This window comes from Mesoplodon bidens, assembly GCF_964165515.1.
Source record: "Mesoplodon bidens genome assembly, chromosome: 17".
Classification (NCBI taxonomy): Eukaryota; Metazoa; Chordata; class Mammalia; order Artiodactyla; family Ziphiidae; genus Mesoplodon; species Mesoplodon bidens.
Genome location: NC_138174.1, coordinates 23,599,654 through 23,614,052, shown reverse-complemented (window position 1 = coordinate 23,614,052; position 14,399 = coordinate 23,599,654). Strand labels below are relative to the sequence as shown.

The following is a 14,399-nucleotide window of genomic DNA, read 5'->3' as shown; positions in this document are numbered from 1 at the left end:
ACCAACTGGGCCTATTGTCTTTTCTAGGTGAGATCAAACTACATTTTCCCTTCCATTTAGAGTTTTTGTTCTATTCAGGTTTCAAGTCTAATAGCACATATTTTCCTAGGAAATAAATTAGGAAATCTGGGTTAAAAAAATTAACAGAAGTAGGACATAGTATTTCTCTTCTCGAATTTTGGTTATACTTCCTTTCTTATCCTTGGAGTATCTTCCTTATTCCTTACTCAGACAAGTCAAAAGTTTATCTGTTTTACCAGAATTTTCAAAAAAACCTAGTTTTTGGTTTAATTTAGTAATGATAAATTTTTCTATTCAACTTCATCACTTTTTCCCCTTTATTTATTCCTCCCTCCCATTTGTATTTATTTTATGGCTATAATCTTATCTTAGTAAAATGCTTAGTTATTTTATTTCCATTTTTTCTAAAAGCTTTTAAACTTCTGCATCTTCTAAATAATTTTATAGTCACATCCCATGGATTTTAATGTGGAATACTTTAAAATTTATATTCTCTTATCCCAAAGTAATTTGTAATTTCAGTTTTGGTTTCAAAATTATTTATCCTAATAGTCTCCCCCCATCCTCCCAGGGAACCTGAATCTTTAATTTTTTTATTTTTTAATTGAATAATTAACACACAATATTATATTAGTTTCAGGTATAAAACACAGTGACCTGATATTTTTATACATTATGAAATGATCACTGCAATAAGTCTGGTGTGGTGACAGATGGTAACCTAACAATCCTTTAAAAAGGTAATTAGAAAAAAATTTTTAAGTGGATAGACTTTAAAATTTCTTATTGCTTAATTTCTAATTTTATTACATTTTTCATAGGAATAGTGGCTTTATAGGATTTGGGGGTATTTTTGGAACTTACTGAGAGTCTTTGAGGCCTTAGTCATGGCCAATGGTAGTTAAATCATATTTGTAAAGAATAGGTATTTTCATAAACTAGGTACAACACTTTGTAACTATGTCTATGTTATCATGCCAAGTCATTGTTATTCATATCCTCTATTCCTTATGAAGTTTTTTGGTTCACATGATGACCTATTAATTTCTACAGAGAATAAAAGGAAAATTTGACAAATCCATAATCTATATTACAGACTTCAGCAGTTTTTGTTTCATATATTTCAAATCTATATTGATATTTACAGTTCACATTATCTTTGGGATTACATATTTTATGTGCATAAAATATTCTTTATCCTGTTGAATGCTTTTCATCTTGCATTCAATTTTGTCTCATATTAATATTGCTACATCTGCCTTCTTTTATTAGCATTTATGGATATATGTTCCATGCCTTTGTTTTCCAACTCTTTTGTTTTACAGATACCTCTTAGAGTAGCATATAGCTAGATTTTTGCTTTTTTTTTTTTTTTTTGCAATCCAGGAACTTTTTTTAAATAAGGAAATTTAGCCTATATACCTTTTTTATGATTGCTGTCTTGTTGCTTATAAAACTTCCACCCTCTTTTCTGCCTTTTGTTGTAATTATCAATTCTTCATTTGATTTTTTTCTTCCTACATTTTTGTTATATATCCTATTTGTACATACAATACAATTAAACATATAATAAACACATAATTACTTATTTTTTTCTATCAATATCTGGAATTCACTAGCATTCACTCGTGCAAAAAAAAAAATAATTGTTTTACTTCCTATCCTTCTCTCTCCCTTGTGCCTCCTTCCATAGCACTGAAATCCTCCATGATTTTAATTTCATCATGTTGATTCTTAAAAATTAAAAAGAAAAAGAAAAAAGCTAATCATATATTTGGCTATAAATGTCATTGTCTTCTTTATTCATAATTGTTCTGGTATCTTACATCTTCCTCTTTCTTGGATTCCTTATTTGTTTGACCAGAGTTTATTTTGTGGCAGTTTTTTTCAGTAAAGATCTTAGAACTCACACAAAAGTGATAAAGGTGGCTGACTGTGCAGGTAGTTTGTCTCCAGGATGGCGGGGGGGGGCACATATTCCCCCAGTTATAGTACATTTACCAGGAGCACTTTCCAGGCCCTAGGGTCTTCTCGTGTGTCCAAAAGTTCTTAGGCTCTACCCTTGGAGATAAAGGCCGGAGTCAGCTGGTCCCTCTCTCTTACTTCTTCCTCTGCTATCCTTGTTTGGAGTTCCTTTATACTCTACCTTCTCCCTCCAAGCACTATGCTAGATTTCTTACATGGGTTATATTCATTAATCTTCAAGTTAGCAAATATTAGCCCCACCCCATGCTATATATGAGGAAACCTAGGCTCAATGTTAGGAGAGAGGTTAAAGTTTGAGACCAGGCAGGCAGTCTGATCCTAGATCTAGCCTCCCAAGAGGAGCACTGATGGTACCAGGTTCCAATGATGAGATACTTAAGTGAAACTATTTTGTAAATAAGGCACCAATCAACTTTTATCTTTAACCAACTATTAACTACATCCTGAAAAAGACAGAAGCTGTTCCTGACATCCAGGAGCTGCCCTGGCATTCACAGCTAAGCCTTGGTGTTCTCCTATTGAAAGTAATTTCGCACAATATCAATATCAGAGGAGGTCACTTTATGATGGTGATGAATCATGAAAAAAAAGACCACTCCATGATATGTCTGAAAGAAGAAAGATATATGAACCCTGTCTAAACCACAAAAGTGACCGAACACCCCAACATTTTGGCTAATAGGAGTGACTACTGCTTATTTATCAATTACAGTATTAATTAATTAATTAAAAGTATCTTCCCTCCTTTTAAATAAGATTAAGATACCTGATACCTACTTTGCTGTACATCTGAAACTAACACAACATTGTTAATCAACTGTACTCCAATATTAAAAAAAGTTAAAAAAAAGATACCTGATACCTAATCACTATTACCCCTGCTTCCTGATAACAGCCAACCCAGAACAAAACCCTGCTTCCTCAAACCCTCTCCCGAAATCAACCTGACAGAGGCCCAAACCCAATCAGTCCTTTCTGACATCTTACTAAGGCGGCTCACAATTCCCCCATCGTGCGGCTAGAGAATTTGGAATTTATTTCATAAGCAATGGGAAGTAATCAAGGCTTTTGGAATAAGATAGTGACATGACAAAAGCTGTGCTGTAGAAAATGAAATCTGACAAACATATAAGACAATCGAGAAAAGAGACTGTTGGCAAAGAGAGTAAGAAAGCCATTCCAGTAACTCAGAGGATGACAAGGAGACAGAAGCCATAATGCAAGTGGCATGTGACAAATACCTATATGAAGGTAGTGGCAGTGGGAATGAAAATGAGTTAACATTCACTAGGATATCTGCAGGAAGAATTGATAGTGGCTAGAAATTTTAACCATCAACATGATTTAACAGTCAGTAGATAGGGATTCTCTCAGATTTCTCATAAACTGTTCAGTCTCATTCTGAACAAAACAGGATTTTTGTACCTGTAAGTTCACTTCATTAGCATAAGATAGAAGGTTATGAATAGGATGACTTTCAGTTCACCTTACTAGGATTATAAAATGCGAGGTTGGATTTAAGCCTACCATATGGATAAGGGATCAATTTAGCCCTTAAGTGTCTTTTGGAAGCTCCCACGAAGGGCATTAGAAGTTTAGGGAGCATATTAGAAGACAAACTTGGAACCTAAGCGTGCATATTCAGCAGACCTGCCTGGATCCTCAGCTCTAGGAAACTAAAACAGATGAAGATGTGCCTCCTAGGAACTCATCACACTATCATTCAAATGGAAATTAAAGAGATGTGTGGTTCCAACGGCGGAAATGAAGAAAACTTCCCAACATTACCATCGGCAGGCTGAGCTCATGGTGGTGCTTGGCAATTTAGAAATAAGAAGGTCCTACTTTGGAATGAGCTTGGTTCCAAGGGCTTTTTCAACCAAGGTTTGAAGAACTGAGCTCCTTCTCCCCTGGAAATATTGGTAGCTAGGAGTACAGTCCAGCCAGGAGAGCTCACAAAAGCCCATGTACCCTACAGGAAGCTTAACTGTGGAATTAATCCAGTGTTGGACCTGGAAAAGGATGTCCTTCGGGTCTGAGGAAAATCAGAGAAAGCAGACATACTCCTTCAGTTTTTCTTTTGCTTCTTGCAGGCAAAATTTAGATCTTCCTTGGAAGAATCAGAAGTCAGTTTTGCCCAAGTCCTTATCTCTGAACTGACCTATTCTATAGTCTTCTCCACAGGACTATTCTATAGTCTTCTCCACAGGCCCCCCCGCCCCCCGTGTAGCTACAGGGCTTATCACCCCCACCCTAGCCTGATAATCCTGACCTTGTGAGTACAGCACACCTGTGAATTACTCATTATCCCTGGTCCTCCAAATCTCAAGACCAAGGTTTGGCTGCATTGCTCACTATGTCTGTGACTTTGAATTACTCAACCCTCCACCTGTAAAATGAAGATGATATATCCCTAATAGGGTTGATCTAAACATTAAATGAATATAATATGCCTAACACTGCTGACACTCCATAGGTTCTCAATAATACAGCAGCTTATTACTTTGAAATAACATTTAAAAGAGCCAAGAACTTTGTATATTTTTAAAACTATACAAATGTACAATCTATTAGCTTAAATGATTATTAGATATGAGTTAAAATTGTACATGCTTAAAATATACCCAATTCTCACCTCTCCAGCAAATCCTTAAGAGAACATTGTTTTTCCTAACACCTGCACCCAAAATGCATCTGATTGCCCCATTCACATCTTACCCTAACACCCATAACTCATTACATGGGCTCAAAGGTCAAATCTGTCTTGACATCCATCCAAAAACCACATTGTGAGAAAGATGACTATGACTCAAAATAAATTACCATTTAAATTTCAAATGCTGAAATTTAAATAATCTAAATCACAACATCCTTTCTTTGATTATAACACACACACACACACAAAGGTTAATAATTAACTGTTACTTCAAATCCTCAAATCTACCAGTAATATTGACTAATTAAAAAGGCCATCCTGAAAAACCACATTTGTCTTTTTATAAGTAGTAAAGAATGACAGAGTAAAATAATGGTGAAAACTATGCCAAGGTTAGAAGTCTATTTCTACCCTTCACCTTCATGCTCAATAATCCTAGAACTAACTCTACACTGTGAAATTCAAGTCTGTCCCCAGCCAGAGTAGCAGACTTAATGCACCATTAATCTGGTCTGTTCTCAGCTGCCAATTGAAATAGTCACAGTCATTTGATTTTTAAGGAAAAGACAGTACTGGAGAAGTACATTCCAGAGGTCTTTTCATAAAAACCATCCCGTGTGCTCCATCTGCACATGCAATCTGCTTGTGTATTTTCCACCAGCTTGCTTGGGCAGATTAATGCGTACAATTAGAAAGCAACCCCACAGGCATTCAATAAACTGCTTTCACTATTACACTCAAGAGAGTCTGGATGTCAATAAAAGCCTAGTTTTCTGCCTGTTAGCTAAATAACTGACAACACTAAAAATAATCAGAAGCAAATGAACGAAGTCAGGAACAAGGTGGTAAGAAAGAATACATTAAGATTCTCATGGTGGTGCCCCAGGATGATATCATGAGCTTTTTCTCCAGCAACTTGGATTTACAGTCTGTTCAAGTCCATGGTTGCCCTTCTCTACAGAAAACAAAACAAAATAAAGAACACCCCTCCTAGTCTGCTATTTGAAACACACATATCACAGCATTGAAAGAATTCCTTATTTGCGTTTCTATTCTGTGATCCTTAGTTTGACAGCTTCAGGAGAATCTAATTTTTTGGTGAAGGGGATGGAATAGGGAACAGCCTGGTTGGTCTAGTGAAAACTTTGTGCTGTTAAAATTCTAAGAGCTCTCAGACTTCTCTGGTGGCGCAGTGGTTAAGAATCTGCCTGCCAATGCAGGGGACACGGGTTTGAGCCCTGATCCAGGAAGATCCCACATGCCACAGAGCAGCTAAGCCCATGAGCCACAACTACTGAGCCTGCACTCTAAAGCCTGTGAGCCACAACTACTGAGCCTGCGAGCCCAGAGCCCGTGCTCCACAACAAGAGAAGCCACCGCAATGAGAAGACCACGCACCGCAATGAAGAGTAGCTCCTGCTCGCTGCAACTAGGGAAAGCCTGCGCGCAGCAACAGAGACCCAACGCAGCCAAAAATAAATAAATAAATAAAAATTAAATGTTATACAGCAGAAACTAACACACCATTGTAAAGCAATTATACTCCAATAAAGATGTTAAAAAATTTTCTAATAGCTCTCCTATACAATTCTTCCACCATAAACTGATTCTAAGAAAATATGATAAAGGCTTGTTATACAGAGGATCCATCTTACACAAGAAGTTTCTTTCATATTTCTAGCTATATAATGGTCATTCATTTCATTAGCTATTGGTCTTTTAATTTCAAAAGTACTTCAAAACAAAATACATTTAAAACACACACACATATACTTCTTCTTGTGTTTCTCAATAGGCTTTAACAATCAATTTGAGATACTTCTCATTTTTAGCCAACTTCTCTTTTTCTTGGTTAACTGGGACTTTTATGATAAGCAGAAGAAAGATCAAGAGTGAAACGTGCGTGTAATTGAATTCAGCTCCACTGATAGTGTGTGAGGTGCCTGAGGGTAGAACTCTTCTTTCTTTACAGAAAAACGATGATCTCTAGTATTCAGTAAAACACAAACTCAAGAAGCTGGAGGACTAGAAAAAAAAGGTTTGATGACACAATCTCCCACATCCTTTAAAACTCCAGGAATCTCTCATCCTTCACTTTATCATGTTTAAAACTCCCCAGAGGATGGACTTGTTCAACCTCCCAGTGCTGTACCTAAGACCCCTCATTGGTAAGCAGGTCTTCCCTTTTCCAGTGTAAACAAGGATGCCACAAGATAAATACATTTGTTCTTATTGTGTCTCCAGGCTACAAATGCCCCCATGGCATTTGGGGGCATTCAACTCCTCTGACTGGCCAAGAAATCAACTCTCATCCATTCTCTACCAAAGAAGGGGGAGGCAATAATACCTTAACCCTTAATCTATTGCCTGCCACCCTCTATCTCTCTCTAAGACAGCCAACTTCTCCTGGTGTTTAGCTTCACACCAGCTTCCTTGCCCCCATGTCTGCCTTAGAACAAAAGTGGGGAAAGATAACATCATTCATTAACACTTCCACCCAACCCTATTCTATCTCCACTCTTTTCCTGGTCTGGGTAGCGGAGGCCAGGTACCCAACTTGCTAATGGGCAAAGTGAAGTGCTGAGAAACTTCTTTTACATTCCAACCTCTGAGTCTTAAAGCAAAGAGCTGTTGCTTACAGTAGAGGCAGGAGAATCTCAGCGGAATGAGAAAACCAGAAGATGCTGTACTTGGAGGAGGGACACACTTTAGGGTGTTACATATGCTCACCCCAACATCAGAATGATCTTAAATTCTACAAATGAGGTATAACGACGGGAATAGATAAGAGGAGGCAGTCAGTACAGTCCATCAGAAAGTGGAAGGCTGATAACTAGTTCTGGTGGAACCAGAAATCTCTAAACAGTCTCTAGAAAATAAGCTGTCTGATCCCATTCAACAAGAACCTCTGTAAGAAGTTACATATCAAGTCCCCATGAAATTCAGTCACTTATATACCATTTATTTTTTTTAAACTTTTATAAGATTTTTTAAATAAATTTATTTATTTATATTTATTTTTGGCTGCATTGGATCTTTGTTGCGATGCATGGGCTTCTCATGGTGGTGGCTTCTCTTGTTGCAGAGCACGGGCTCTAGGGCCACAGGCTTCAGTAGTTGTGGCATGCGGGCTCAGTAATCGTGGCTCGCGGGCTCTACAGCACAGGCTCAGTAGTTGTGGCGCACGGGCTTAGTTGCTCCATGGCATGTGGTATCTTCCCAGACCAGGGCTCAAACCCATGTCCCCTGCATTGGCAGGCGGATTCTTAACCACTGCACCACCAGGGAAGCCCTATATAAGATAATTTATTTAATCCTTACAAATGGCCAATGGGAGAGATATTACCAACCCTAATTTTTTTTTAGAAAAACTAAGCTTTAAAGAGGTTTAGTAGTTTGTCCAAGGTCACAGCTGGAGAATGGAGCTAGGATTTTGAACCCAAATCTGCTTGGTTTTAATTCTACCATATTTGGAATTAACCTAGGGACAGAAATATGGTTCTTTGGTTTTGTCTGTTCTTTTAAGCAGTGTGCAAGTAACCTAGCTACTTACAACTGGAACACAAACTTATCTTTAAAGCTTGTGTAAGAGAGTAGATTATCTACATTATAAAGCACATAGTAGTTGCCTTATACATGTTAGCTGCTGTAATTCACAAGTCATACTGGAAAAAGTACCTTGATGTATGACCACCAATTGGGAGCTTTGCTGATAATTGTGAAATTACTTCTCAATTCTTGTTTACAAAAATATAAGTCCTCAGTCCATTAGGTAAATCCCTAGTTAGTTTAGATTCTGCTTGGGTACTTCTTTCAAACAACATCTTCCTTATATTGGTGTTTTGGAAGTCTTCATAATCAAAAGTAACCTGAATCACCAAAGAGCAAGCCCTCCAAGTTATTTAGAATGGAGAATTTCTCAAATTTGGCAGTATTCTTTCTAATCTGTTGACTACTAAAGAATACTTTAATGAGTATAGTTATCTCCAAACTTAGAACCTCACTTCTAGAGTTCAATTACATAATTAATAGTCAACAATCCAACACCAGATGTTTTGAATAGTTACTATCGCCTAGAACTTAAAAGCACAATGAACAATATGTCTATAAAAGGTACAAAGTTCTGAAAATATAAATTTACCATTGCTGATGTTCTCTAAAAGCTTCTCTTCTGAGGTTTTCTTGAAGTCTCTTTTTCTCCTCTAGTTTATTGCTCTGAAATTTCAAGTATCAAAGTGTAATCTATTAGGAAAGCTTTAAGCAGAATCATGATGTTAAAGTTACCCAAGGTTCAAAATCTTTACGCTCAAGTGGCCTCAGTAGTCCAATATAGTACCTACCAGGGCTTCCAAGGTGATAACCCTCTCACAACCCATGTGCCCTACACTGAAAGCCAGGAGCTCCAAGTTATTTCCGTGGCTCCCCTCTCCCAACTTGATTGGTATAATCACAGAATCAGTATTTCACATTTTTACCTTAGTTCAGATGATAGCAACATTTATATCTTAAGCAGTGTTTTCAAAATGTCCTAAGGAAAACATGAAATTTCCACACCAATCATGTTAAATTAAAATTATAATAAATGATTAAATAGATGATACAAAATATGTATATATATATATATAAATGGTTAAATAGTTGATACTACATATATATCTCCACATTACAATAAAGCATTCAGGAAAAGATTTTCAATAAGCCAATTCAATTCCCTTCTGACTTAGAATCAGATACTTAAAGCTGTTGAGAGAGTGAACAGCAAATGTCCAAAAAAAACCATCCACTTGCATAGAAGAATCCTCTCATTTTTTAAATTAGTTGTTTGGAGAGTCTAGAGATAAAGAACTTCACATTTGATATTACTGTCACCATGGCTCTGGCATATTTTAATCCAACTTAATAACCCAGAAACACTTGTGTTTTTTTTACTATGATACAACTGTCATTTTTTTAATTTGCCTGTGAAAAACAGGTAGACTTCCTAGACAACAAATTTAATGGGCAGTTGAAACAAGTTCTACAACACAGGAGAGACTTGAAGTTTTAATTGAATCCAAGGGAGAAGTCAAGCAGCTGGATTTGCTTTAAAAAAAAAAAAAAATGGACTTGTCCCTCAGGAAGACCTGTGAAAAGGGAATAATGGAAATCATCACTTCCAAACTCTAACATAAGTTTAGCTCCATCTTCCAAAGAGAAGAAAAAACTGTTCATATTGTTCATTTCCATGAAAGTCTTCATTCACACAGAACTATTTACTCATCCCATTTTGAAAGGTAAAATGGATGATTTCAGTTGCAGAAAAAATATAAAGGAAATTTACTACAATCCAAGAGAATTGTAATACAATTCAGTTGTAATTCAGTTATAATACAAGGCAATTGGATTATTAATGAATCACAGTTCTAGGAAGCAAACTAACAGAAAATTGTACAACTGAATAAACATGATCTCAATCTAGAAAAAAATCCTGACTCATGAGACCAAAAGTAGTCAATTGTGATGAGTTCCCCACATCTCTGGGGGAACAAAAGAGGGCCGGGAGGTAAAAGACAGCAAGCAAGCAAGCAGTAGGTATTGATTAAACCAGGATTAGGAATGCTACTTAGAGAAGAGTGAGAAAATCACACAAGCATTTAGAGACCAGGGCTGGGTTCCCTTAGTAAGGTCAGAAATTGGAACATGGATTTTCATCTCTTCACTAACAGATTATCATTGGACTCAACTTACAAAAACAGTTACTCAGTAGCTAAATTCTATCCAACAAAGGTCTGTTTATCCCTCAAGAGTTGACGGAGAAGTATTCTGCAAAATACTGGAGTATTTAAGTATTCAATACCTACCACTGTGATAGCTGTTTAGTACACTAATCCAAATACTTAGATTTAGTCAGACTACTTATTTCTTTCCATTTAACAGTGAGTTAAGGAATCACCCAACCATACTTATACATAAACAAATACATAATATAAAAGATCTAAGAACATGAGGTCCAGAAGAAAAAATATGGCATGAGTTCTAGGTCCACCATCACTGAGTGACCTTAAACAAATCATTTAATATCACTGAATCTCATGTATTCAACAAACATTTATGAAATGCCTATTATATGCTCAGTACTATGTTCTGTTAGATGCTGGGAATAAAAACAGAGCAGTGCCTACTCTGGAAAATTTCAGAAGCTAGCTGGGAACACAGACAAGAAAGCCATGATGGCAGTGTGTAAAATATATTAGGGAATAGAGGTTTGCAAATATGTAATATGAATACAAAGAAAAACCACAGAAGTGGGCAATTGGGAAATGCTTTCAACAGTTCCACAGACATTCATTCAGTGCCTTCTATGTGGGCAGACCCCATCCTGGGTAAGGGTAAGGGTTAGGGTTAGGGTTAGGGTTAGGGTTAAGGTTAGCCAAAATTTGAATAACATTTGGAGTATAGTTTCTAACCTCGGGTTCATGAATAAGCTGTCTGATAGGAGTATGCTCATTTTTATGGAGCGTGAGTCCATAGCTTTCTTCAGATTTCCCTAGGGGCTGATGACCAAATAAAAGGATAAGAACCATGGGTCTAATGAGAGGTAGAACTTCTAGATAGAGACCGATCTTAAGCAAGAACTTTCCAGGAGGAAAAGGAGGTGATGGAAGCAAGGCTACTGCACTCCACTGTATGGTTTCTTACTGCCCAGGGGCCTAGCAGAGAGGTTAAAAAGGCTGAAACAGAGGCAGCATTCAGCTTACCAAGGCTTGCATCCCAGCATGGGGTGTTCCAGCACAACAGAGGTGTCTTTTTCTATATCTCACAAAAGTGCCATCTGTCACCAATCTGAGCAGCCACATAACTGACTGCCTGGATGAAGAATCTGTTTCTAATTTGCACGAAGACAATGATGGGACAGTAGTGGCCCTGAATAGGAAAAGGGCCTTCCTACAACATACAATATTTTCAATATAGAAAGGCACAGGAGAATATGCCCGTTCAGGAAACCCCAAGAAGCTTGTGGATAAATTCAAAGGGGTGTGTGGTGAGATGCGTGGAGGACAAGGTGGAGAAAGTAGGAAGAGGCAATTATAAAGAAATTTATGTCTTTATTCCCATTTTACCCCTAGGTTCTTCATGACATTTTTTTTAAATTCCATATATATGTGTTACCATACGGTATTTGTCTTTCTCTTTCTGACTTACTTCACGCTGTATGACAGACTCTAGGTCTATCCACCTCATTACAAATAGCTCAGTTTCATTTCTTTTTATGACACAGACCTACTTGAGAATGGACTTGAGGATATGGGGAGGGGGAAGGGTAAGCTGTGACAAAGCGAAAGAGAGGCATGGACATATATACACTACCAAACGTAAGGTAGATAGATAGTGGGAAGCAGCCGCAGAGCAGAGGGAGATCAGCTCGGTGCTTTGTGACCGCCTGGAGGGATGGGATGGGGAGGGTGGGAGGGAGGGAGATGCATGAGGGAAGGGATGTGGGAACAGATGTATATGTATGACTGATTCACTTTGTTATAAAGCAGAAACTAATAAAAAAAAATTTATATGCCAAGTAAAGGAGTTTGGAATTCATTAAAGGCAATGATGAGCCATTATGTTATTTTAAGCAGGACAGTAAGCAGCTCACCCTGAAAGCAACACGAAGGATAAGCCGCAGAAAGGACCACAAATATAAAAACCAATGGTGTGGTTCTCACAGTGATCCATAAATTATGAGTCCCAAATTAAGACAACAGTGACAGAAAAGGACAAATTCTACAAAAATGTCGGGGACAGAAATAAGAGGAGAGTAAAAAGAAACAGTAGGAGGTAGGCTATATTAATAGAGAATGAGTCAAAAAAGGGGGGAAGATTACTGGTGACTATCACTTAAGAGCATCAGAATGAATATGAGGTCAGTTTTGAACCTACTGGATTTGAGATACACCGTGGCACATCTAGAAAGATATATCAAGCATACAGTAAAATATATGGTTCTGGGATTCAGGAATATGGTCTGGAGATGTGGATTTCAGAAATCATCAGCACAAGCAAAATCCACAGACGTGGAAATGTGGGGGCTTTCACCTAAGAATATGGTGACATAGGCATGGGGAAATGAGAGAAGATGAATGGATGGGACCTGGATAGAACACCAATAACAGAAAAACAAGCAGAGGAAAAGGATCCGGATGAAATCCAGAGGTGTAGGACAAAGTACTATTTAATAGTTACAATATTACAAACAGTTTAGATAAGTTAGGAACTGAAGAGTCTCCACTGGGTTTTTCAACTAAGAGCTCATTAGTCATTCTTGGCTAGATAAATACCAGTGAATTACTAGAGACAGAAGTCAAACTCAGCCCACCAAGCAACAGGTGAAGGTGAGGACTCAAAGAAGGTAAGTTTCTAAGCTAGCTGAGCTCAGGATCACCTGGGGAACTTTGTTTAAAACAGAGATTTTTGTTGTTGTTGTTGTTCAGGTGATTTATAAGGAGTCAGTCTACATACTGGCAGGTAGGAACCCAATGTGGTAGAAAAGGCTTTCAAGAAGCTGAGTTGTGATGCTTGGGGGGGAGGAGTTGAAAGCAAACCAGAACAGAGACACTTTGTTTTTAAGATGAGAGATTTCAGTATGATTATGCCCCAAGAGAGAAAAACAGCAACAACAAGAAAGCTACAGGAGAGGGCTTCCCTGGTGGCGCAGTGGTTGAGAGTCCGCCTGCCGATGCAGGGGACACAGGTTCATGCCCCGGTCCGGGAAGATCCCACATGCCGCGGAGCGGCTGGGCCCGTGAGCCATGGCCGCTGAGCCTGCGCGTCCGGAGCCTGTGCTCCACAACGGGAGAGGCCACAACAGTGAGAGGCCCGCGTACCGCAAAAAAAAAAAAAAAAAAAAAGGAAAGAAAGCTACCGGAGAAAAGGAGGGTTAACGGATGGAGCAGCAATGTTCCTGGGGAGATGGAGGAAAGATGGGATGGGAAGCACGGGTGGGAGAGTCCATCATAGCAACAAGGAAGAGCACTTTCTTATTCCTGCTGAGACGAGACGGGGGCAGAAACAGCAAAGGAAGAGTAAGGAAACAGAAAAATATAGGTGCTTCCAGCCTTGTGGTCTTTATTCACTAGAAGGTGGGAAATGAGGTCATGTGCTGAAAACGAGAGGTGAGGATAAGAAGAATGTGAAAGGAGGAAGATGTCGGTAATTAGAGATGAGCCTAGCCTGCAAAGGAAAGTGCTGTGCACTAGGAATTGTTAAAGACCCAGCTGGGAGGGAAGCCCAGCAATCTCGTGTGACAGGAAGAGCCAGTGTGTTTTTTCTCCAGCAACCCAGTTCATGTGGGTTTATTTAACTTAGAAATAAATTAAACCAATCCAATTCATGTGTAAAATAAAAATCCTCTCTGCCTTCCACACAAGAGGTTGAAATAATACTAGAGTCAAATGAATTAGGGCACTTCTTTACATGTATAATTAGGTCAGGGCACCCTTTTTCACTGCTTACTTAGTGCTACCCATTGTACAAAGAGATTTGCACCTATTGTAACCTTTAATCCCACCAGTCCCATTATTATATTATTATACCCATTTTACAGCTAAGGAAAGTGAAACATAAAGAAGCTTACAGCTTACCCTTTTAGTACTACATCTGCATTTCAGAGATATAATTAACATCCCAACATTACAGGATTAATTAATGGGGTCAATTAATGGGACCCTACTGCATTCCAACAACCAGAGGCTTAATGCCCACACCA

General features: G+C 38.2%; 1 protein-coding gene across 4 annotated transcripts in view; it reads right to left on the bottom strand.

Annotated features, from left to right (window-relative positions):
- Positions 1-14,399, bottom strand: part of EPSTI1 (epithelial stromal interaction 1) — a gene marked incomplete at its 3' end in the record, with an annotated part of 103,424 nt that overhangs the window by 54,796 nt on the left and 34,229 nt on the right. For all 4 annotated transcript variants that reach the window (XM_081215079.1, XM_081215080.1, XM_081215078.1 and 1 more), the window contains exon 6: positions 8,805-8,878. In XM_081215079.1, the coding sequence (XP_081071205.1) occupies positions 8,805-8,878 (74 nt within the window). The remainder of the gene's footprint in view (positions 1-8,804; positions 8,879-14,399) is intronic.